This window comes from Lonchura striata, chromosome 20 (genome assembly GCF_050655825.1).
Source record: "Lonchura striata isolate lonStrDom1 chromosome 20, ASM5065582v1, whole genome shotgun sequence".
NCBI classification, from domain to species: domain Eukaryota; kingdom Metazoa; phylum Chordata; class Aves; order Passeriformes; family Estrildidae; genus Lonchura; species Lonchura striata.
Window position 1 is genome coordinate 8,007,438 of NC_140722.1, and position 24,597 is coordinate 8,032,034.

General features: G+C 57.3%; 1 protein-coding gene across 1 annotated transcript; it reads right to left on the reverse strand.

Annotated features, from left to right (window-relative positions):
- Positions 1 to 4,071: 4,071 nt before the first annotated feature.
- Positions 4,072 to 17,255, reverse strand: TGM2 (transglutaminase 2). Its single transcript, XM_021547294.4, has 13 exons — positions 17,060 to 17,255; positions 14,495 to 14,674; positions 12,138 to 12,380; positions 10,917 to 11,035; positions 10,012 to 10,140; positions 9,326 to 9,506; positions 8,222 to 8,357; positions 8,002 to 8,105; positions 7,640 to 7,879; positions 7,217 to 7,489; positions 5,498 to 5,658; positions 5,139 to 5,275; positions 4,072 to 4,847 (listed from the first exon to the last, which is right to left on the reverse strand). Exons 1-13 carry the CDS (start codon positions 17,067 to 17,069, stop codon positions 4,691 to 4,693), a joined length of 2,070 nt encoding a protein of 689 aa, XP_021402969.2. The 5' UTR covers positions 17,070 to 17,255; the 3' UTR covers positions 4,072 to 4,690.
- Positions 17,256 to 24,597: the final 7,342 nt, after the last annotated feature.

The following is a 24,597-nucleotide window of genomic DNA, read 5'->3' on the forward strand; positions in this document are numbered from 1 at the left end:
CTGGAATGGGAGGAAGGTGCCTCCCTGCAGGAACTACTGTTCCAGAGGGTCAGTGATCAAAACCTCTTAGCTTTGGGGGTCTTCACGTTGCCCTGGGAGTTAATTGTGGAGGTTTTGGGGAGGCTTAGGAGTTCTTCAATTAACCAGTCTGCAACAGCCTCTGTGGGCAAACAGTGATTGTTTCATATGCCCTGGAGAGGATCTGCAAAGCAGATTGTTTTATACTGATTTACAAATCTTCCCTTACAGGGCCTATATTTAGCAGTGCTTTCACAAAACCTGGCAGAGGCTGGGCCGTGTTGTGGGAGCAGGAGGGAGCTGGTGTGGGTCCTCCTAGTGAAAACCACCTTTGTGTGGTGTTGCAGGAACTAAGGTGGGGTTTCCAAAGACATAAATGTGACAAGGTACTGGCTGTCCTTCCTTGCCTTTGTAAATCAGGTTTTTGTTGTTTTTTTTTTTTTTAAGAGCTGGAACAAACTTCTCCAAAAATACTTGACTGTTAGGCAGCTGCCTTTGCAAAAAAGTTCAGTACCTCAGTGCACTGGTGTGCATTCCCTACTGTGTAACCAAGGAGTGGCAGCTTATGCACCTGTACAAGGTGAGGAGCTGACTCCTGGCTAACAAACAGGTTAACTGTCAGATCCCAGGTTGTGATGATGATGAGGAAGGGCTTCCAGAGCTTTGGAGTGGTGGAGGCATCCTGTGGGGGATGGGTGGGTAGTTGTGCTGCCAGAGTTTTGACCCAGGGCAGGTTGCTGTGAGCTTTGGTTTTTTTAGGCCAAGTTTTGATACATTCCCTGGTCAGTTCCAAACTTTATGTATATTTATCTCTAGGATTAGTTAGAAAAAGTATAAGCTGTCCCTAATGCTCTGAAAAAAAAATTGACCTGGTAAAACACTTGGATGAAATTGCACAGCAGACTTGGCGCCAGTCTGTTGGAGTGAGGCCGAATCACATATTTGCCAGTAATGTCACTGGCTTTAGGGATGCACCACAGGCATCCTTTGCCTCTTTCTCACCTGTTGGAAGGCAACAGTAGGTAGAAAAATTGTTCTTTATTTTTATTTTCAGTAATGGCTTCATGTGATGACATTTAGGAAGAAGTTAAATAAAGGCCAGGGGCCTCACAGGCGTTCATGTGTGCTGGAGCAGATGGAATCATGGCCATGCTGGTTATGTATGGATTTTGAGGCAAAATCCAGGGAATCCCAGGACCAGCCAGCATTGGAGAGGGATGTTTAAGGAAAACAAACACTTTGGTGTCCCCTGGGTGCAGAGCAGCCTGAGGGATGGATGTTCTACAGCCCATCAAGGCTGGATTCTGGACAGGGCTTGCAAATCCATGTCCCAGTGTTTTCCCTTGGCACAAGGTTGTGATGCTTTGCAGCTTGGCTGGGGCATGGTGGCCAAGCATTGCACTGCTGCTGACAGAGTAAATCTGTGTGACAACTAATAGTAGTAAATCATTCACAGATTTAGGGTCTTGTCACTTCTTTCTGGGAAGAGGCAAATCTTGTTTCGTCTTTCTGGGAAAAGACAAGGCTTGTCTTGTTCTGGGAAGGGACGAGGAGCTGGCAGCACATCCCTCTGCTGCCAGTGCCCAGCTGACCAGTCCTTGCTGGTTTGTGTGTCAGCACAGCCCACCGTGAGGGGCAGGACAGGGACCTCATGGGGCATGGACAGGGGTGCTCCCCTGGGAAGCTGCATCAGGGATCAGGCAGGCACAGAGAGGCTGTTGGAGTTGTCCATGGGATGGCCATGCTGGAAAAGGCATCTCTGCATAGTGTCTCCTGCACCTTCCGTCGCTGTGAAAGAGGGAATGGTTTCCCATGAGGGACCTCCTGCATTGGGGTTTTATTGTCTCTTGCTTGGTGCCTCAGTTGTCTCATTGCACCAAGGAGAGTAAAAATGTGTTCTATGTTTGGGGAGGAGGAGGGAGACCTTTGGAGAGGGAGTACCATTTGGAAATCCCATAGATTTGTTCTTGTGAAAGCTCTGATTTATGGGAGTTTGTTCTAGTTTTGATCCATCAATGAAGGTAAGTTAAAGGTCATCAAGTCTAAAATGAGTTTACAATCAATTCTTGGCAAGTCAGCATCTCCAGCAAGCTGAGATATATGCAGAACCTCTCCTCCCCAAGAAAGCTCCTGCCTGGCTTTGGCACTTGGACTAGCACTGAATTACAAACCCTCCCATGTGATGGATACTGGAAATATTTGATTTATAATTTATTTCTTGCACGGTGAGAGTGCCAAAGAGTCTGATGGATGCAGCCCAGAACTGTGCCAGTGATCCAGGATGGGCACAGGCAGACAGATGCAGTGTGGTACTACGTCAGTGGCCAGGATTGGGCGCAGGGAAGTCAACCTCAGCTCTGGATAATGGAGGAAAACCCAGCCCTGAGAGCCAACCCCTGCTGCTAAACCATAACTGCAGCATTTGGAGTCTGTTCCCTTCTCATCGGAGCAGCCTTGCTCTGCCGAGGCTCAGATGGATGGGAGTGACCTTCAGGAATAGCTGTTCTAATGTTTATTTTATCAGGACCCAGCTCTGAAGCAGTGGAGCTGCTGGTTATTTTTAACCCAGGCACTGAGCAGCTGGAGGCCTGGCTCAGCAGAGCCCAGGAACAAATGCTCTAAAGAGGGGCCGTGCATCATTGCTGGGCTGAGGAATGTTCCTGACAGGTCCGTGCCGTTAACTCCTTCAGGATGCTTTGGGGCTCCATGTGCTCTTGGCACTGGTGTCTGGGGGGTTGGTGCTGCCAGAGTTGGGGGCTGGCATGGCCCCTGCCCCTTGCCCTGAATGCAGGTGAGAACCTCCATCCCTCTCCCTCCTGGAGCTCTTGCCCTGTCCTGTGTCACAGGGTGGGCGCTCCCTGTCCCTTGGGAGAGCTGCTTTGCAACTCCTTATCCCTCCCTGTGCCAGGCCCCACCTCTGTCCCCACTCTACCCCACAGGGGTCCCAGCTTCCAGCTGCCTTTTTCGGTTGTGTTGGATCAAAGCAGGACAGGGAGGTGTGTGGTTCCAAAGGGTGAGGGGAGATGGATTGTGTGGTTCTCCTGGGGGTGTTTCTTGAAAGGCTTTATTGGCCAAACAATCTGCTACTGCACGTGGGGCCTGGGCTCTGCTGTGCCCACTCAAGTTCCATGCTGGGAGCAGGAGCTGGGGCTGGAGCTGAGATGGGTCCTTGGCCTCCCGTGGGGGGAGCAGAGCCAGGGTTTGGGGAGTTCTGGCCATGAACCCCAGCCTGGCTTCGGGAAGCAGCAGCTGTGTGTGGAGCACTGCACGTGGGGATTTTATCTCATCCTAAAGATAAACAGAAAGGAAAGTTGGAGAACGGGCAGTCCTTGATGGGAAACACTCCCAGCTGCCCATCCAGCCTGAGTCACAGCTGGGATGGGAGACCCCACAATGTCAGGGTGACTGACAGCCAGTGTGGGGGAGATTCTCCTGTCCCACAGACTGTCCCTTCTGCTGGGGCTGTGGTGACTGTGGGACCCTGTCAGACACCATCAGCTCTGTAATGGTATCCATGGTATTTGTTTATAGGGGCAGGGAGGCTCCCACCCTGTTTGTGGGGACCACATGGGTGGACCATTCTGGCATGGAAAGTGTTTATTTTCAGCAGAGCCTTGACCCCGGATCCAGGTGTGAGACAAATCCCCACTCTCCTCTCACCTCCCTGTGCAGGATCCAGTTGCCCTTCACCTCCCCAGCCTGCGTGGACAGCCCTGCCCAGAGCCTGACACAGTGTGCAAGTCCTGTTTGTTTGATTACTTGTAGTGTTCTCTCTCCAGTTCTCTGAGCACAGTATGGAACCATTCCTGAGAGAGGAGAAATTACTTGGGAAGGTGTCTTGGGGGCTGAGTGTAGAGCACCCTGAGAACACCGGGCTGATTTGGGGCAGAGGGGGTGGCTAATATGAGGCCGTTGTGGCTGCAGTGCCAGTCATGGCAATGACCCCCTACCTCAGTGTTGGGCTGGGAGAACTCATCCCCCATCCACATGAATGCTGGGCAAGGAGTTGCCAGGTCCTGCTGTGGGGAGGGGAAGGGCAAGAAGACCCAGGTCTGGCTTTTAAAGTGAAAAATAGAGTTTTTATTCATTGTTCGCATAGTTGATTCATATCAAGGTAATGTCCCATCCCTCCCTGCAGTGTCTGCAGTGCCAGGATGGTTATTGAAGGCAATGCCTGGCTCTATCCAAGCAGGTTATTTGCAGTAAGTATTTCTAGATTTGTTTTATAGGTATATGGTGCATAAACAGCTTTGTGCTCACAGTATAAAATCTCTCTCTATGGAGCTGCAGTCAGAGGATGACGATGGCAGGGGCTGGAGGGGTCGTTGTGCTGCTGCCTCTATGGAAATGGCTCTGTGGGCTGGGGCTGCCAGCACTGCAAAGAGGGGGCTGGCACAGGGGTCCCGCTGTGCCCAGTGCTGGGGGACAGGCAGCACATGGATGTTTCCACTCCACAGACTGAGACCAGCAGTGAAGGGAGTGACTGCCAGAGCAGCCCCCGGACCTCTCCAGCCCCGTTCTCCTGTCTGTGCTCCGGGGAGGAGCGTGGCTGACGCTGCTGCCGTCGGGTCAGGCTGGGCTCTGGCAGTCGCCCTTCTGGGACCATCGTGGGCTAAAGCGGGTGGGGGCCAGCGAGGCAGGGTTTCTGCAGCTGGGGGGCCCTGGCAGCTGCTCACACGGGCTGGGGTGCGATGATGACGTTGCGGTAGCCCTTGACCCCCGTCAGATGGTCACTCTCAAAGTCCACCATCAGCTTCTGCAGCCCCGACAGCCGCGGCATCAGATCCATCCGGAATTTGGCCTCTGCTTGCGGCTCCACCGGCTCCTCACTGTGGGAGGGCAGGGAGTCATTGTGGCCTGTCACCCTCAGAGCCCCTTGTCACCCTCCCAGGGCCCGTGGTGCTGCAGGACAGTGCTGGGACTTTGGCAAGCAAAGACCAGGGTGGCCAAAGCCCTTCCCCAGCAAGGTGTAGGGTAGGGATACCCTGAGTCCACAGGGACCAGCAGAGCCCTGGCTCCTGCTGTGCCCCATCACTGCCCTCCCTGGGGGCTCCACACACAGAAATCCACCCCCACACCACTCCCAACATCCCAGCATGGTGAAGAGGGAAAGCTCTTACAGCTCCTTGACCAGCTGCCCCTCGGTGAGGCCGGTGCCCTCCACCACGAACACGCAGCCGTTCAGGGGCACCGTGAGAGGGTTCACCAGGCTGATCTCTGCCACCAGCTTCCGATTCTGCATTGGCTCTCCTAAAATCTGCAAGTAGGAGAGGTTGGACCCCAAGCACCACCACTCCTGGGGGCCACGGTGCTACCCCTGCCCCAGGGCTGACGCAGGACCTTAGGGATGCATCCCGGGGGATGCAGCCCTTCTCAGTGAAGCAGGACCTGCAGCCCAAGCCCCAGGGGTAACCCCAAGATGATCACAGCAACTCATTCCCCTTAAACCTGGTACTGGGATGAGACACTGGACCCTTACCCGGATCTTGATCGGTGGATTCTCAACATAAATGTCCCTGACAGCTACGATGACATCGCCAGTCTGGTGATCCTTCAGGAGAGCCACCACCTTGATGAGGTTGTCCTGGGTCAGTTTGTCCCTGTACTCTTCATACAGGATGCGCAGGGGCACTCTCTTCTCTGGAAGAGCAGCAGAGAGGGGTCAGCACCCATGGCATCTCCAGCCCAGAACCCACAGTCTGTGCTGGCACCCAGCTGCTGCTGGCATGGTCTGGGCTCCCCAGGAGCTTCTCGAGGTGCCTTGCAAGGATGGGGGGGGAGCTGTGGTTCCTGCAGGGCTGGGGTTCCAATACTGAGTGCCAGGAGGGATGCTTAGGGTGTGGGCATGAGATGGAGCCATGTCCTAGGGCGAGACTCCAGGGTGATGCCTGCACCAGAGGTCCAGAGTGCCAGCCCTTGGCAGCCAGTGTGGGCACTGGGAGGCAGCCTGGTCCCTGGCAGCTGCCCGCACCCAGCCCTCAGCCTTGTTCATCTGAAAGTGCTTCAGGGATGGGGCTGTTGGGGGAAGGACAGGGAAGGAGGCTGAAAGCAAGCAGCTGCAGAACTGCCTGGAACAAGGAGCCCAGAGTGGCTGTGACCATGGGAAATGGAGCCTGACATTCATGAGGCAAGATTTGAAGTGCCATAGCATCAGCTGAGACTGTGGGGAGAGGAACAAGCCTGGCTTCCCAAAGTACTGGGGTGCCCTAAAGAATGCAGTCTGGGAAGTCCTGGGATCTATATTCTGAGGCAGGAGCTGAGGGTAGAAGTTCCAGGAGCTCATAATCAATGTTTCAGAAAAAATGGTGTTGGGTTAACTTTTGCACAGGAATGTTAAGTACCCTAAAGGCCACAGCACATATCCCCACTCTCTCATCCAGCCCTGCGAAAGGCTTCAAATACCAGCTGGTGCTCCTGCCAGCATGAGCAGAGGCACATCCCTCTCCCCTCCATGGTGGCAAGAGCCAGCACATTCCTCATTCCTGCAAAGCAGCTCAACACCTGGCAGAGCGCCGAGCGCTGCGTTTGCAGGAGGGCTGGTGAGGAACAGGGCTCGGCGCAGGGTAAACATTTGCCTGTTCCAGGACAGCAGATGTGTGGCCTTTCCAAGCCCTGAAGGGTCTCTGCAAACTCACGTAAGCCCAAACTCGTGTTTAATGACCAGATGGTGATGTTCACGTGTGATGAGGGCGAGGGAGGTTCGGGGGCCGTGCCAGGACAGCTCTGCAGCCGAACGCCCACCCACAGAGACACAGAGGCTGCAGCGCTGCTGGCCAGGAAACCCAGCACTTCTCACTTCCTCCAGCCTGGGACCACGCACTCAGGGTTAAGCTGGGCCAGTTCCCCTCTCCCTGGTGTGGGAAGATCCCACCAGAGAGCCCAGCTTAGCCCAAAGTCTGAGGGAAAGCAGGAGGGGTGCAGGCAAGTGCCACAGAGTGCCTAGGGATGGCAGCCTGGGTGTGCCCAGCCTGCTCCCTTGGCATAACAGCTACAGCAGCAGTGGTTTGTCCAGCTCCAAATGCATTTCCAGCCTCCACCTGAGCAATTTCCTCACCCTCTCACAAAGATTAAAAATCCCCACTGGTAGTTAACTGAGGAGGATGCCCCAAAGTGGCATTGCCTACTGAGCAGCTGAACTCAGGCTGACCTGACCCCAGCCCCGGTGAAGCATCTCCTTCACCACCAGTGGGTCTCTCACCTGCCCTGGGCTCAATGTCCATGTCCACCGGGTCCGTGAGGCCGCACTGGGGCCCGAGGGTGCCGTTGTGGCTGGCGGCGCGGGCGCACAGCGTCACCCTGCACACACGCTCCTCGTCTGTGTTGTTGTGGACGACAGCAAAGACATCGAAGTCGCTGCCCTTGTTTGCACCTTCTGAGACCTTGATCCTGAGGTGCAGCCCCTCATCCTCCTCCCCGATGGACTTTTTCTGGTGCTCTGCCTTCTCAAACACTGCCCGCTCCTCCTCAGACCCTGCAGCGCACAAAATTCCTGTGAGTCCCTGGAGTATGGGAGGGCCTGGCCTGGGCTGTTCTGCCCTGAGCCCTGGAGCCCTCCTGCTGCAGCTGTTTCCCAGCAGCAACATCCCTCCCTGGATGTCCCTGCCCCTGAAATCCCCCGTACCCTCAGGGTACTTGTAGTTGTGGGTGATGTCCTCCCGGCTGTCCCTGCCAACGCTCTTGGTGCTGATGTTCTTCCCCACATCCGAGGATCGGATGCTCTGCTTCTGCATCCCGTCGCCCTGCACCACCCAGTACACCACGTCGGCGTTCACCTCCGCGAAGATGAAGGGGATGTCGTACTTGAGCAGCATGTCACCCTCTTTGATGGCTTTGACGGGGGCTGGCCCGCAGCAGTAAACTCCTGCACGGGGCAGAGCCACTGTCACCACTGCAGGGCTCAGCCACAGGGGCTGGCTGTGGTGGGGAGGCCCAGCCGTGTCAGGGTGTGAGGTGGATGGAGCTGCCGTGTGGAGCACGTTGTACCTTCACTCTTCTCCTGAGGCGTCGGGTCCAGCACCTGCCACCCATCGTAGCCAGCTGCCAGGTCTGGACGGGCCATCCATGACTCCACCCAGCAGTGGAAGTTCCTGCGAGGGAAACCAGCATGTAGGAGTCTCAGCCTCCCCCAGCACCCACCAGGCTCTGGGGAAGGGGCAGAAGTAGCCCAGGGGTGGGCAGGCTGAGGTCCTGCTGTGCTGCTCACCAGATCTTGTCCCAGGACTGCCTCTCCTGCTCCCCCTTCTCGTTGACGTAGCGGTCAATGGTCAGGTTGGCATTTGTGTCGTGGGCTGAGTTGTAGTTGGTCACCACCCGGCTGGGGATTCCCAGGCACCTCATGACTGCAGGAAGCAGGACAGGGTGGGACAGGGCCCAGCTTTGCACCACCCCCACCCCACAGAGCCCCAGCTTTGCACAGCTCGTGTCCCGTGGAGCCCCAGGTTTGAACAACTCCTGCCCTTCCCTTTGCCTGTGAAAGGGCTGCCTGGGGACTGATCCCCAGGAGAAGCAGTTCCCACAGGCAAGCTGGCTGGGTGGCACCTGGCTCTGACAGCCTGACAGGTTTGGTATTGCAGCAAAAAAATGGCACAAAAAGCGTCTGTGAGAGCTTTGGAGGTAGAGTGCGGGAAGCCGTGCTGAACCCCGGATTTCATCTCCCAGCTGTCTTTCCCTGCACAAGGAGCTCCCCAGGGAGCAGGGAGGCAGTTACAGTGCTTCAAAGGAAGGCTATAAACCTCTGTGAGTCGCTGAAAATCCACTTTAGTTTTCTGCTATTTCTCTCCTCTAAAAAGGGTCTTGTCTGTCTGTGACACATCAATGCTCTCACAGGCAGCATTTTTCTTGGGGCAAAGCTGCACGAGCATATGTGAGTGTTTCCCAGCAGCAGCAATTCTGGAATTGTTGTCTTCTTTTTCCCCAGACTGATTGCCCCGGAGGCCATGACATTATTTTGATCTTACTGGATTTGTGACTTTATTGCAAACTTGGCCTTAAAGCCACTTCCCTCACCCTGGCCTGCCTCAATTCCTCCCTTGTTGCCTGGCCTGGGAGGCAGTGCTGATTGAAAAAACAGAGCCCTTTTGTATCATTTTTTCCCCTCTATTTTCCCTCTATCCATTTTTCCTTCTTTTCGTGACAAACTAGAGCAATGGAGAGCTAATTGCAAAGGAATCATTGCAGGCTGATTGCAGCTCTTCCCTCTGGATGCAGCACCGGGAGTGGATGCGGGCAGGGGCCGGGGTGGAAGGTGGGGGCAGATGGGACAACCCTGTCCTGTGGAGAAGGGGAGACCAGAGGAATCTGCTCTCACCAGTGCACGCCACGGCAGCAAAGACCCAGCACTGCCCGTACTTGACTGGCTGGCATCCAAAATTCTTCCACCTCTTGAGAATATCCACGCTCCCAATCCAAGCCATGGGGCTCATCCCATCGTCGTAGCAGTTGTCCCACCTCCCAAACAGCACCCCTCGGTCCTCGTCATTGCAGTTCACCTGTGGCAGGGGAAAAGGGGGAGGATGGAGGGGCAGGAACAAGCTGGGGAGGTAGGAAGGGAGGGAAAGAGCCTTTGCCCCATTCACATGCACTGTCACCCACTTTAATATCCTGTATCCATGCAAGAGCTCAATGAGATGCAGGTGGACACAGTGAAAATTAGGGATGAATTTTAGAAACACATGCTCCTGCCTGGGAATTTGGGAGTGATTATCCCTGGAATGATCTGTGCCCATCCCTGCTTTTTGTTTTCTCTAAAAAAACTCTTATACATATAGGAACAGTAACAGAGAAAGGATGTAAAAGAGAGAGGAAACACCCCAGAGAAGGAAAATGGTGTAACTGTGGCGGGGGGGATGGCAAATGCTTTTACCACAGCTGCAGCTGGGGGTGTTTGCAGCCCAGGGAATGGCAAATGCTGTTCACCAGAGCTGCAGCTGGGGGTGTTTGCAGCACAGGGAATGTGGGGTGCTGGGGACACTGCTGGCTGCAGCCCGGACTCACCATGGCGCTCACCACCCTGCCGATGTACACGGGGTCGTTGCGGCGTGAGCAGTCCCGGTTCTGATCCCGCAGGTGCTTGGGGTTTATGTCCAGCATGTTGAGGCAGATGGGTAAGACCTCATCCTCAAACTGGTGGAGAGCAGGGGGAAAAGGTTCTGTGAGGTGCCCACAGGGGCTCTGCCACCTCTGTCCTCCCTCTCGGGCTCACGGTGCTGCCCCTGCCAGCAGAACTGCTGGGCACAGGGGTCACACCTCCGCAGGGTCCCCTCCCCGGCCAGCATCCGCTGAGTGATGTTCCCACTGTCCCCAGCCAGCCTGTGAAGCCTGGGGGTGACCTCCTGCCTACGTACTGCGGCTGGATCCGGTTTCCTGCAACCTCAAAGGGGTCAGGGCTTGGACCTGACCTCCAGGAAAATCTATTTCTCATCGAGGCTGAGTCACAGCCCTTCCTTGAATTGAGGTACAGATCCTGTGGAGGCCATGGGCGCTCCCACTGCTGCGGGCCCCCAGCCCTTTGCTCAGGGAGGGTGGCTGAACAAGCCCTGTGCCCTGTGCAGCTCAGGGTGTGAGCACTGCCTTATCAGCACCCCTGGCACAGGAATTATCAGGCACCAGCTCCCAGCACAGCAGGGCCACCCAGATTAGGGACACATGGGGCCCCCAGGAGCCCTGGGGAAACACTCCCCTTGCCTTGCCATGTTTTGAAGTCAGCACATTCCCTCTTGGAAATGAGATTCCAGTTTCTTTGACCCTTGGCTGGACTCCAAGGTGCTGACGGCATTTGAGGTGCCCGTTTGTGTGAGGGACACACACATGGCACCAGTCCCTGTGTCCTGCAGCACCAGAGCTGCATGGCCTGGGCCAGCCAGGGGTCCCAAGGGTCCCAGGGGGCCTTGCCCGCTCACCTGGCCGAAGTTCCAGGGGATGGAGTAGATGTAATCACAGGTGCCCTGGTAGATAAGCCCGTCCTGGGACAGGACGTACTCGCGTCGCTCGTTCTCATCGCGCATGAAAACCGTGTCCTCTGTGGGGACAGCAAGTGATGGGGACAGGGCTCTGCCCTGCACAACCAGCTTCCTGACCCCCTCCCTGTGGATGGATCCAGTGGGAAATGAGGCACCAGGGGCTGGAGCTGCTCATGCCTTAAACAGCTGCCGGGGAATTTCAACTGAGGTTGATTTAAAGTAATGGGAAAATTTCAGCGGATTTGTGGTTTGCTTTTCATTCTTTCTCACGTCTCTGTCTTTCCTCCCTTTTATTTAATGGAGATGGATCTCTTCTCAGCAGGGGAGACCTCCCTGGGGGTGCAGTGAGCAGTGGGAGTGGGTGTGCTGGCTTAGCACAGGCAAAGCCATTTCACTCACAGCAGCTACTGCTGTGGAAATCAACACTTACTGGAAATGTTTGCAGAAGGAAACCCCACACATCCACCCCCAGTGCTCAGTACAGCCCTGGCTGAGCAGAGCTTCCTATGGCCCTTTTTCTCTGCAGATCCAGCGTGGGACGTTGGAGATCCAGGAAATCAGCCAGTCCAAGGGAAGGACATGGAGAGAGAAAAATTCCAGGCCTATTCAACCTTACAGCACTAAATCGAATCTCTCCTCTGGGTCTGGCTGCCCAAATTTCACTAGGACAGTGATATCCATGTCACTGAGTCGACAGCTGGGTGCCTGGGTGAGGATGGGTGAGAATGGGCCTGGTAGAGGCAATTAGGGACAACTGGGGGCAAGTGAGGGAAACTGGGGGCAATTAAGGACATTTAGAGGCTTTTTCCCTCTCCCCTGCCTGGCCAGGAGCTGGTGCCAGGGACTGCCCAGGGCTTCACACCAGCAGCACAGTGGTGATCTCCCACTGTGTGGTGAGGGCAGCCTGGACAGACCACTGGGTGTTTGGGGTGGTGGCAAAGGGGCTGTGTGTGTTGTAGGGTGGGGATGGTGCTCCTGACTCCAAACTGCTGCAGGGATTGTGTGGAGATGGAAGCAAAGTGAAGCTTTCTGCTTAAACCTGCAGGGTTTGGGATGCCTGGGATCTGCACTGGGATGAGACCTGCGGGGGAGATGCCTGGGGAGCATCCTGTGTTTGCCTGAGCCTTGGAATCTCTGGGGTCAGAGAGGTGAAAGCCTCACCTGGGTGCCAGGGGTTGAAGAGCAGGACGAAGTCCCCGATTTGGTAGCTGGAGCCCTGGTAGTCGGTGCAGATCTCCAGGGTCAGGCTGTAGCGGCCGATGCAAGCGTTGGCTGGGGAGCAGAGCGACACAGAGAGGGACTCCCCCTCCTGCTGCTGGATCACAGCACTCCAGCACGACTCCTCTGGGCAGTCAGTCATGACGAAGTGGGAGCTGGTTCCTGATGTCTCATTGGGGCAGGGTCCTGTCAAGAAGGAGCAGGTCAGTTCTCCAGTGCTCCAGAACCCCTGGGAGCCCCCTGCCATGGGGGGCAGCTGCTCCAAACCCTCCTACCCTGCAGCAGCTGCCTGGATCTGGGCTGTCACAGTCTGGGAACATTCACCACGTAATTTTTCAGGTACTGAGGGCAGCCCAGCTGAGGGGAGCTCAGGCGTGTCTCTCATTGCTTGGGAAGGCACAGACTCGCCCTGGGGGGCCAGCAGAGCACAGAGGTGCTTGCCAGTCTCTGTTCTCAGATGAACCCGCTCCCTCTCCTCTGAGCAGCTCTGAGTTCCTGCAGCCACGGAATGGGGGCTGGCAGAGCCCGGCCATGAGCCACAGAGCCCCGTCCTGGGGCACCCAGTGTGCGCAGCCTGAGGCGTTGCTGCAAACATCCCGGGATGAGGGATGACCTCAGTGGCCAAAGCGCCGAGCCTGGGACAGTGTGATCCTCGCTGGCCCCTCCGAGCTGCAGCCACGGCCAAGCCACCTGCGCTGAGCCAGCTCCAGAGCCGGAGCGGTGACGCCCTGCGGCTCCCGGGCCGTGCCTGGCCGGCAGCCGAGGCAGCGGTGCCACCGCTGTCCCCTCTCCCCGCCGGAGCACAGCCTCGGCTGGTCCCCTGCCAGCCCTCGCCCACAGGCCAGCCACCAAAAATACCCGTGAACTCATGGCAGTGACACAGTTTCTCCTCTCGGGGAGGCTGGGCTGGGTTCACGGTGTCCTTTGGGCAAGAGCCAGCCCGGCGCTGCCGTGAGCTGGGCAGACTCCCAGAGCCTGCCTCTTCCTCCTCCTCCTCCTCCTCCTCCTCCTCCTCCTCCTCTTGCTGACCCCGCAGCCCACAGCATCCCCCTGGACTCCGGCACCTGAACGGGGCTCTGCCAACACGGCTACTGCAAAAATACCAGCTCAGTTTTCACTCTACTCTTCCTTCCCCCTTTCTAGTGGGAGGCAGCACACGACCTCGGTGGAGTTGCTGTCCCAGGATGGAGGGACAGCTCTGGCGGTCCTTGCCTTGACAGGTCTGGCCCCAGTGAGGAACGTGCTGGGTCTGCCGACAGTGGGATGGACTGCCATGTGCCTCTGTGAGCACCAAAGCACCTTTCCCCTCTTTCTGCAATGCTGGGGCTGGGCTCCAGCCCAGAGGAGCCTCTGCCAGCCTGTGCCTTGGCCTGGGAGGCTGTGCCTGTGGCTGTGCCTGTGGTACTCCCCTGCAAAACCAGCCCGGGACTGCCTGGCTGCAGCACGGCCTGGAGAAACCCATGGGGCTGCTAGGGCACCGAGGGAGCTGCTGGTGAAGGGTGAAGCTGGGAGGTGCTGGGTTTTGTTTTGTCACCGGAGCTTTTGGGATGGAAAAAGGAGAGTTTTACTCTGTGAGGAAACTTGGGCGCAGTTTTACTTTGAATTCTGGCCGGGTTGACTCAGCATGGTGCTTCAGCCCCAAAATAACTCCTGCCTGAGAAATAGTTTCCTCTCCCTTTGCTCTGAGCTGGCGAGGTTGAGCCCCTGCCCGGCGGCTGCACCCAGCCCTGGCTGTGAGAGCAACAGCCCAGCCCAGCCCCGGCCCGGGGGCTGCGCTGGGGGGCTCCGTGGGAACATTTCCTTTCTCCAGTGTTTGTGTTTCCCGAGCAAACCCTGCTCCTGGGTGTCTGAGAGGCAGCAGGGCTGGGTGTAAAGCCCATCAGCAGAAATGCTGTGATACCTCTGGCTGAAAAGGCAACACCGTGCTGATGTTTCTCAGAGGGGCAGGAGGGTTGGGCAGGATCCTGGCCTCAGCCAAGGTGAGCTGGCAGCTCTGTCATGTTCCCTTAGTCTTGCTTGGCCCTAGGAGGAGGAGGAGGGGGAGGAGGTGATGACGCCGGTGGCTTTTTGTTGTATTTCTTTATCACTTCTCTTCCAGTCTCATAAGGAGATGAGTTTCTACCTTTTTTTCTTGCTGTGATATAAAAGCTGTGCACAGCACCAGCCTCTGCCAGGTGAGGAACAGGGACTGTGTGACATGGGGCAGGTGCCGTGGCACAGCCCCCGTGGGAGCACAGGTGAGCTTTGGGGCAGGGGGTGGTGACAGCCCTCCTTCGCGACACAGATGTGGCGGCACTCACCGGTCTCCACGTTGAAGGAGAGTTTGTCCACGCCTTCCTCGTAGCCGCGGCCCGAGAAGCGCAGGGTGATGGCGAAGGGCTGCCCCCGCCGCACCAGCAGCTGCTGGCAGCCCATGGCCGCCGTGCGGTGCTCCCGCCCGTTGCGGTCGCAGTGCAGGTCCCACGTCTCCAGCACCAGATCTGCGAGGGCAGAGGCAGGTACAGCTCCGAGCCGGGGACACGTCGCGCAGTCCCCGCGCTTGGGAAGGAGAGGTGGCTGTGCCCACCCCGAGCCCTGGGCCGGCACCTTGGCCAGGGGGCTGAACCTCCCACCCACCCACCCTGCGCTCCCAGATGTGTCGGGCAGAGCATCTCTCCAGGAGGGCGCTGTGACCGTGCCAGACTCTGAGCATCCTTCAGGAGCGCTCTGAGGGCTGGGCTTCGTTGTGTGCTGAGAGAGGGGCACAGCTTTGGCAGCCAAGCTCCCTTTTTGCCCTCCTGATCCAGCTCTGTGCTGTGCCATGGAGTTGCCTCTGTGGTACCACTGTGCTGCCAGAGCTGTGCCAGGCCTGTGTCTCACAGCACCCAGCGCCGGGGCAAAGCCTAGTGCTCAGCTCTGCTCTCAGGGGCCCTTTCACTGGGGCTGCTGTCTGTGTGCCCCCATCCCAAGCACATGCTGCTGAGTGAGCCCAGGAATGTCCAGGATGTTCCTGTGCCTCAGCAGCTTTACTGTGCTGCACCTAATGACAAACTGGGGAGAGCAAGTGTAGATTTGGTGACAGAGGGTGTCTGATGCCCCAGACACATGCGGACTGCTCTGCTCTGCTCGCAGCCCAGGCAGGGCTGTGTGCCAGAACACCAGCAGTCACATCCCTGCCACCCTGGGCACTGTGCTGGAGTGATGAGATATCGTTCATCATCACTTGAGACCACTGACCCCTGACTGCTCTGCAGTGACATATTAATCACCAGAAAAAGCAAAAGCATTCTGTGCAGGGAGCACAGCAAGCTCAGTGCCAGCGAGGCACTGGGCAGATCAGTGGGCAATCAGTGGGCAAGCTGAGGTTTGCTGCCCCATGCCATGGCTCTCTTCGGCCCTGCCCTTCCTTGTGCCAGCTCTGGTAGCCACCAAGCCCTCCTCGGACCAGTGCCAAAGGGAAGCAGCAGCCCATGAGCCCCCCGTTCCCAGAGCTAAATGAAAACACTGCTCCTGGCTCTCTGGGCAAGGTGACTCTGCAGTATGGGCCCAGTGGAGGGCAGTGGGCTTGTCTCTGTCCCCACCACAATGTGAGAGCCGCTTGAACAGTCCATAACTAAGGGCAGGGTCCCCACAGCCAGTCCATGGGAGCTGTGAAGTGGGGACAGAGCACACACACACCCTTTCCCTCCCTGCCTCCCCCTCGGTAAGCAGCACAACCCCGTGCTACAGAACACGGACTGTACAAGTGGAATCTCATGGTTAAACTTGCTGGCAATAAAAAAACCAAACAGTAAGTGTGTTCAGAAAACAGGATCAGAGCTCCTCATTGTCCCAGTCACCCTGGCATTTTCATCCTCAGCAGATTTAGCAAAAAGCAGATTTCTCAAAGCACAGGTGCATCTATCCAAACCAATGAGTGCCAAGAGATGGGTGGGAAGGGGGCTGCAGTGCTGCAAGTGGTAGCAGCACCCTGGGCACTCAGGAGCAGGAGCTGCCCAGTGTGTTCAGCAGGACACAGTGTTAAGCTGTGCCAGGGGAAATTTAGGCTGGACATTAGGAAAAAAATTTTCACAGAAAGAGTGATTGGGCTTTAAAATGTGCTCCCCAGGGAGATGGTGGAGCTTCTGTCCCTGGAGGTATTTAAAAAAAGACTGGATGTGGCATTTAGTGCCAGGGTCTAGTTGATAAGGTGGCATTAGGTCATAGGTTGGACTCGAGGCTCTCAAAGGTCTTTTCCAACCTAGTTAATTCTGTGATTCTGTAGCTACCCAGCTATGTGTCTGTGTGAGTGTCTGACCCGAGGGACATGCGTTGGTATTGCTACAGCAGTGCTGGGAGCCAGGACAGCCTGCGGCACTGTGGCACAGCGGAGCAGTGATGCCGTCTCACCCAGATGGCTGTATGCCCGTGGGAGCCACACAGACCCATTTCCTGGGACTCTGGGGGCAGCCGTGTGGGAGCTGGGAGCTCTATCTACCCTGAAGAGCCAAGCGTGCAGGATTCCCGAAGCCCAGAAGCTCTTTTCCTGCCTGAAATCCCCTCACCCCGTCAGGCACACGCTCCCGGCCCAGCTGTCCACCCTGCCCTACCGGGAAAGCTTTAAATAGCACCAAACTTCATTCTACGGGCCGGAGGAGAGCCGGGAGGGAGGGAACGGCTCAGACCTGCGTGGACCCCGCACGGACCCCGCCAGGCTTCTAATCGCTTTAGTCTTTCCCGTTCCCCACCGCCCTCGATTTCGGCGGAGGGTCGGGGACCGGCTGTAGCCGCAGGCGAGCGGGGAGCGGCGCGGAGGCACCGAGCGGCGGCCGGGGCGGGTGCGGCGGTCGGGACCCGCCGCGGACGGGACCGAGCCCGGCACCTGCGGGTTCGCACCGCGCTCCTACCTTCGGCCATGCTGCGGCTCGGGCGCTGCCGGTGCCGCCGCCGGTGCCCGTCCCAGTGCCCGTCCCGCTCCTGCTGCCGGTGCCGCCGCCGGTGCCCGTCCCAGTGCCCGTCCCGCTCCTGCTGCCGGTGCTGTCAGCGCCGATGTCGGTCCCTGTCGCGGTCCGGATGCCGCAGGAGCTGCCCTTCACCGTCCGCTGTCCGGCCCCACCGCCCGTCCCATTTATCCCGCCCGCCCCCCGCGCACCCCCCGCCCCGCTCCCCGCGGCCGGGCCGCCGGAGGGAAGAAAGGGAAAACAAAGTTTCCAGGAAAAGGGCGGGTTTAGGTCCCACCTATTGAAAGAACCACCCAAAAAAAAAAAAAAAAAAAAAAAAAGGAAAAGCAGCGGGCCCCGAGCCCCCCGGGTTGGCCCCCACCGGAGTCTCCCCGACCCCACAGCCCTCGGGTAGGAGATGGCCCCGCTGCCGATCAAGCGGAGGAAGAACAACGGGGCGGAGAGGGGCTGCGCGGCTTCCAGCGATGTGCCAGGACTCGGGACTGTTTTCTCCTTATAAAGTTCTCTCCCTCCTCTGGCAGCGTCCCCATCCTGGCCAATCCTGGTGGGATGCGCTTGTCGGGAATTGCATCCCCTTCCCGTAGCTGCATCTCTGAGAGATGGAGTCTGAAAGGGAAATGTGTTGACAACTTTGCTGCTGGACAGCCGATGTGTTGGAATCAGTGCTGGTTGCTCTGGGACATGCAAGTGTGCACACAGCAGTGACCACCACTTTCCCTGGAAGTCCCTGCTCCATGCACTGGCCATCCCTCTCCTGCCTGGGGGTCTCTGACTCAGGGTCTTGCCAATGGTACCACCTGGTGCCACCTGGCATGTCCCAGCCCTCCCTGTGTGTCCTAAGGCTCACCCAACACGCTAGAGACCACCTATCAGGGACAGATGGCTGAAACTCCACACCTCCATGGGGTCTTAGGGTTTGGGAACCCTGCCCTCCCTACACTTGGGGTGGTCCTGGTCAGGGGCTCCCAGCTGTGGCCAGTGCTCTGCTCAGGCACATCAAGACACTGCACTGGGAGGGTCTACAGTGAGTCAAATGCCCCCTCCAGCTGTACAAAGGGATTTTTGGTACTGACAGAGTTGCTAAGGTCCAAGCATGCCAAGGGCAGAGTCCAGGAGAAGCCCCATGTGCAAGGGCTCCTGGTGTGTCCTGCTCTGGGGGCACACGGCTGGTTTTACAGAAGCACTGCCCCGCAATGCAGCCATGGCTGGGGCAGCCCCATCCTCCATCAGGTTCTCTAAGGGAGGTGGGAAGGGATGCTGGAGCAGAATCAGCAAATCCTTGCTGAGAGAAAGCTTGGGACAGCTGGTTTTAATGGAAACAATTCATGTACTACTCCACCATGTATCTGTATGGGCTGGGGGTGTGCAGGTCATGGTGGGCCTTTGCCAAGCTCACAGCCTGTGCCAGCAGGGCCCTCCTCACCCCAGCAGTGCCACCTCACCGCAGAAAGGTCCATACAGCAACAGCCTGACACTGCTGCCCTGTCAGTGTGCCACTCTCATGCTGGGGTCTTGCTCTTCTTGCTCAGATTTGAGAGGACACACTGGAAATGACACCCTCTCCTTCTTCCCAGACCCCTTGGTCCTCGTGGGCAGCACTGGGTCGAGTTGTTCCCATGGATGGAGGGAGGGGTCAGTGCAGGGAGGGTCCCATGGGCTGCCCCTCTCTCTGAGCATCAGGGCCACAGGAACTGCTGTCCTCTGCCAGGCCACTGTGATGCCTGGGGAGGGCTGGTGGCCGTGGGAGCTCACAGGTGGTGTCACCTGCCCCGAGCTGCCCTTGCTCCCAAGGCTGCCTCGTGGGCACAGGACCCTCTGCCACCGGAATTGCTGAGTGCCAGTGTGTCTGGGCTCGTGCTGCTGGGTTCGGCTCTGCCTGCACAAGCCTGCTGTTCCTCCTGTACCCAGTGTGAACTCTGGATGCACTCTGCAGCGGAGGTGCACACTTGAGTTAATGTGTGACAAACAGCCAGAAGAGCACCACCGGCAGTGGAGGAAATGGAAGCAGCCATTTCTCACGTGGCTTGGAAGCACGAGCAGTTTGCTGCCGTGAGGGGTGTAGGGGTGTGTGGGATGTGTGGGACTGGGAAATCCAGGTGCCTGGTGCTGGGCAGGCTGTTGGGATTATCTTCTGTCTAGTTTCCTGCCAAGCACAGAGTGGGAATCACTCACAGTACCTGTCCCTGCTCTGGCACCTCGGGCAGAAGTGGCAGGAGACAAATGCCTGGCTGTCCCCTGGGGCTGTCTCCCAGGGCTGTCCCTCTGGCTCTGTCCAGTCAGGGCTGTCCCTCAGGGACTATCCAGGGAGCTCTGGGCTTGCTCCCAGCACCACACCAAGAGGAAACCACCCATTCCCAGCTTTAGTGCCCACTTCACTCACCACCTTGTACTGCGGAGGCATCTGTCTGACCAGGCACTGGAAAATGCCGCCCATGGTAGGCCAGCCACACTGCTGGTGTTATTTTTACTCTTCTTACTAAGACAGGGTTGCATTAAGAGGGTGTTTGCACTGCTGAAGCCCAGAATAACTCATTTGCTCAAGGTGTTCAGTGCAGGATCGCGACTTTCCTCGCCCCCGCCCCTCTCCTGGAGCTGCTTCAAAGCGTGCCGGCCCCTGCAGTGCCGGTCCCTGCCGTGTGTCCTGCACAGGCAGAGCCGCTGTTTGCTCTGCTGGGTGTGTGCTGCAGCCCCTCCAGTGCCCGCACATCCTGACTCAGTCCCTTGTGCAGGCAGAAAAACACCCCTGAAAAGGGGCACTGTGTGCTCTGAGTCGCCCTGGTAAGTCGTCAACCGAACTCCAGGAGCTCTGCCGATCTCCTCAGTGCTTCCCGCCCCGGGTATTCCCCAAACTCAGCCTCAGCCCAGCCGCTGCTTCTGCAGCCCCCCGAAGCCTGTGTGCTCCCCGGTGGGGGCCTGGCATCATCCAGGTGAGGTGTGTAAGGGGCCCTGCAGGGATGTGACTTCGGGACAAAATGTTTTATTTCCATGATGGCAGGGCCAGCGGGGAGCTCTGGGAGCTGTGTGGGCATCCTGTCGTGCAAGAGGCAGCAGCTACCCCCTTCTCACACCTCTGATCTGTGAGCACGGGAAAGTACTTCCCGAAGCTGGGATGAAGGGCTGCAGCCGCTCCGTACGCGGCCGGCAGAGCCGAGGAGCTCCTCCACAGCCACAGACAAGGGTCCCTAAGGGCATGCAGGCTGGCAAGGGAGGATGGCGATGGTGACGGCATCGCGCTTCCTTTGGGGCTTTGGCTGCCACAGGCAGCTCTGGCGCCGGGGCTCAGTGCAGCGCGGGGCTCCCGAGGTGGGGGGGCTTAGAGACGGCATAAAGGGGGGCTTGTTCCAGCTGTGGGCAGCTGTGGCACGCCAAGCACAGCAGCCTTCGGGAGGAGAAGTGGCTTTTTAAGGAAAAGCAGATTGTTCTCCCACCTGGCCCCCCAGGCAAGCATGGTGTGTTCCGGTGAGGCAGCCACAGGGCAGATACGGTCCGTGGAGTTGAGGCATCCGCTGCTCGCAGGGCAGGGGGAGGGATGTGCGGTGCTGTCCACGCAGTCCGGGGCTCTGGCTCCCAGCTCACGGCACAGGCTGAGCCAGAGGCTGTTCCCGAAAAATGTGGAGCCTGAACCAGCATGGCCTGGAGGGATCGGCCAGCAGCTGATAATCAGCTTCTCTTGGGAGTCCTGGAGCAAGGCTGGGGAGGAAGGGGCGGGGGGCTCAGGAGGAATTAATTATGTAACTGTCTTTGGTTTTAGGTGGAGTCTGTATTTTATTTAAAAGAAATTAGAGAAGAAAACCCTCTTGAAAGTCTCTGGGTTTATTGGGTCTGCAAGCACGGTGGGAGCAGGAAAGCTGGGGGCTTCCCTGGCAAGGTCCCAAGCAAGCCCCTGCGAGGTGGGTCCTGTGTTGGACAGCAGCAATGCACGAGGGGAGGTGGATTCTCCAGCTGTGCCAAACCTTTCTTGTTGGTGGCCCCAGGATGGCCACAAGGCCATTCCCACTGTGCCAGGGTCCCACAGCACTCGAGAGTGGGCTGCAGTGCTGCAGGATGGGCTCACGTCCACTGCCAGCACAGTCATGAGCCAAAGACAATGTTTTGCAAACTGATCTGGCCGTACCTGGTGCAAAGTGAATTCCAGCCTCTGGCTGTCATTTCCCGGCATTTGTTGGAACCCCCCCAGCGCTCCCTCCCCAGGGCGCCGTTCCCCCAGGGCGCCGCTCCCAGGTAATCCCTCACCACCTCATAGCTTGCAGGCTCCAGCAGGTCTGCAGGGGGAAACAAGAAGGGTCTGTGCTCCCCAGCTGGTGCATAGAGTGTGTTCCTCCACATGTCCAGATTTAATGCCTGAAGCTGGGTGGTTCCCCCAGGGCTAACACATGAGCTGTGTGTGTTCCCCATGCAGGTCACCTGTCCTGTCATCATCTTCCCAGGGCGGGTGTCCTCAGGGCTCCTGAGCAAGCACTGGCAAAGGCGTTTTCCATCCATCCCTCAGGATGCAGCACAGCTGGGATTTTGGAAAGCAGCTGGATTGGCCTTTCCCTGGCCAGCTCAGATCATACTGAGTTGCATCCAGCCCTTGGAGCTCTACCCTTTGGCGTTACCCTTCACCCTTCCTGTTTTCCTCTGGTATCACTGGTTTCTTTGGTTTTCCATTTCTTATGGCTATCCTGCAGCTCCCCAGAGCACCAGCAATCCCATCTCAGTGACAGGCAAAACCTCTTTTTGCAGGCACTTGGAGATAATGAAGCTTCTCTGGGATACCTCTGCTTGCAGACACATCCCGAAGCCAGGACTGAGCTGGTGTCCTTGTCCCACAGCTCAGCTCTTTCTTGCACCCAGAGCTGCCTCTGTGTTTACCTGCTGAAACCAGACCCACTGCCCTGGCTGTCACCCAGGAGGACAAATCCAGGCAAGACAGTTCCCACTGTGGTACAGACCAAGCCCCCTTCTGAACTCCCATGGCTGTTTCTGGTTGAATCCCAGTTCCAGGGGCTGCCAGGAGAGGAATAAGCCTGCTGTGGCTCTGCTGGCATCAGAACTGCTGGGGGGGCCCATGTGGGGAGCTCTGAATTTTCCCACATGCTGTTGTCTCTGCACCTCTGCCTTGCCACCCATTTCCCACACTTCCTCCTTGACTGGGACACAGCACAGCTGTGGCAGTGGCTGTGAGTCTGGGAACCCCAGTACCTCTTCCTCTTCTGTTTTTCCTCTTTGCTCTGTCTTGTCACAATTGAACCCAGTGACCCTGCAGCCCCTGCAGTTTGTAGGGCAGAGCTTGATGGGGATCTGGTGGTGAGGAGGAGGAGGAGGAGGAGGAGGAGGAGGAGGAGGAGGAGGAGGAGGAAGAGTGCCATGGCTGTCTCTGGTTGGAGCTCCCTGCTCTGTGCCACCCATGTAGTGTCTGCTCTGCTGGAGCAGGGCTCAGGAACCACAGGGGGAACGGCTGACCCAGGAACTACCATGGGGAAGAGGTCATTCCCTGGGGCTGGGATCTGTGCCTGATCCATGGGCCCACCACTTCTCTGAGTTGGTTTTGTTGTCTGCTGCATCCAACATTTTCAACATTTCTTCCTTTGGTAAAAAGTATTTCCTGAGGTTTTGTGGGAGTTTCCCTCCAAGGTTGGAGGGTGCTCTGCACCCTGGCACTGCCAGACCCTGACCAGCCCACACTGCTGGATCCCTGCCAGCCCCTGACAAATGATTTTGCCATTTCACGAGGGAAAGGAGACATTGATTAACTCCTGTACTTGCCTTTCTGGAAAGGTTATGGCTTAATTGGTCAAACTTGGGAGTCATAAATCATGTGCTGAAGGATCAGCGGAGATAAGAAAATTTTTGCAGAATGTTGCAAAACACATTTTAGTAAGAGGGAAGAAGGGATCTGGGTATGACCACTCAGCTGTGGGGGCTGATGACTCTTGAGTGAACAGGACCCTTCCAGGGAAACGATTCACCCTCCAGCCACAGGCCGGAAATTCCCCTTTTTGTTATCGGTTAAACTCAGGATTTGCAAAATATCCTTTTTTATTTGACTTATGGAAAAAGAAAACAACAGGAAAGTCATTGTTTGCTTTATTCAGAAGAATCATAATTCCATCTGGTTTGAAAAATGACTCTCCTTGTTGGAAAGTACTATTTCTCCGAACTAAAAGCTGTAATGGAGGGGATACAGCAGATCAGCTCTCAACAGAGTGGAAAACTGAGCAAGGGAATGGTCAGGCTTGGCTTGGAATGATGCTGGAGGGAGAAAAGATTTTTGGCTCTGGCAGTGAGCTGGGTCCCATCCAGGTGGGCACAGCTTGCACTGGCCACATGGGCACACTCAGCTGTAGGGCATGGGGATGGGGAGCAGGGACACATCACAAAGAGGTAGAAATGTTCTGGCTCGGTGACCTTGGTGCCACTCAGGATGTGGCATTTTTGGAGAATGGAACGAACTCAAGGCTCGCACAGGACAGGCTGTGCAGACCTGTCCGGGTTCTCTATGACTACAGCTTTTAAACCAAAAGGAATGGGATGCACCCAGTGACCAGGATTTCAGTGGAGCAGGGACAGAATTGTCAGTAGGGAAATCAGTGTTGAGCTGGGGAAGATGGAGTCTACAAAAATTATAGAGAGAAGTAAAGAGCAGACAATTGGGGAGGACCGGGAGTGGTGACAGGCAGAGGTCCTGTGACAGGCAGGGCAGGGCCAGGGTCGGTCCCGTTAATGCTTCAGAAATGACCCAGACAGGAGGAGGTGGCACCCGCGGGGGGCAGCTGGGGCCAAAAGGAGCTCAGCGGGGCTTGGCTTCGGGATCTGGCAAAAACAAGGCTGAGGGGGGTATGAGTGATGCTCAGCCAGGCTGGGATGGGCGAGTGCCCTTTGCTGAGTCCCACAGGGTGCGAGCCGTGACCGGGCTGGGAGGAGGAGTGTGTTTTGTGTGTTTTTCTGGAACGGCCTCCAAGGCAGAGATCGCCTCTCCTCTGATGTCTCTCGATTAGCTCATGCTGTGCCTGCCCGGGGGGGCGGCAGGCAGAGCCTGGCTCTGCCAGCCAGGGTCCCGCTGCCATCAGCCGCTCCCGGCTGCCCCAACGGGCAGGGCAGGGACGTGCCAGCGGGGACGGGGTCTCTGGGGACCCCAGGCTGCTTTGGACTGGGATCAGCAAGGTTGCACCCAGACCAAATGGGTCCCAGAGGCTTCAGGACAGCGCGTTCCCAAAACAGAGTGGGGAGGCTGGGCAGGATGACACCACTCTGCTCATCTACTGGGAGGGAGAGCAGGAGACTGAGGCACTTAACCTTTACAAAAGGGTCCTCTGAGCAGGGCCAAGGTGCTGGCAGCAAGCAGGAGAGCCAGGCTGTGGGCACAGCCCACGTCGGGGGCACAGGGGACATCCTTGGACTATGCTGGGGTGGTAGGAGCAGCTGGAACCTGGGTGAGAACCCCAGCAGCTGGCTCTCAGTGGGACACAATTTCTCACTCTCCTCCATGAGGACCATCCAGA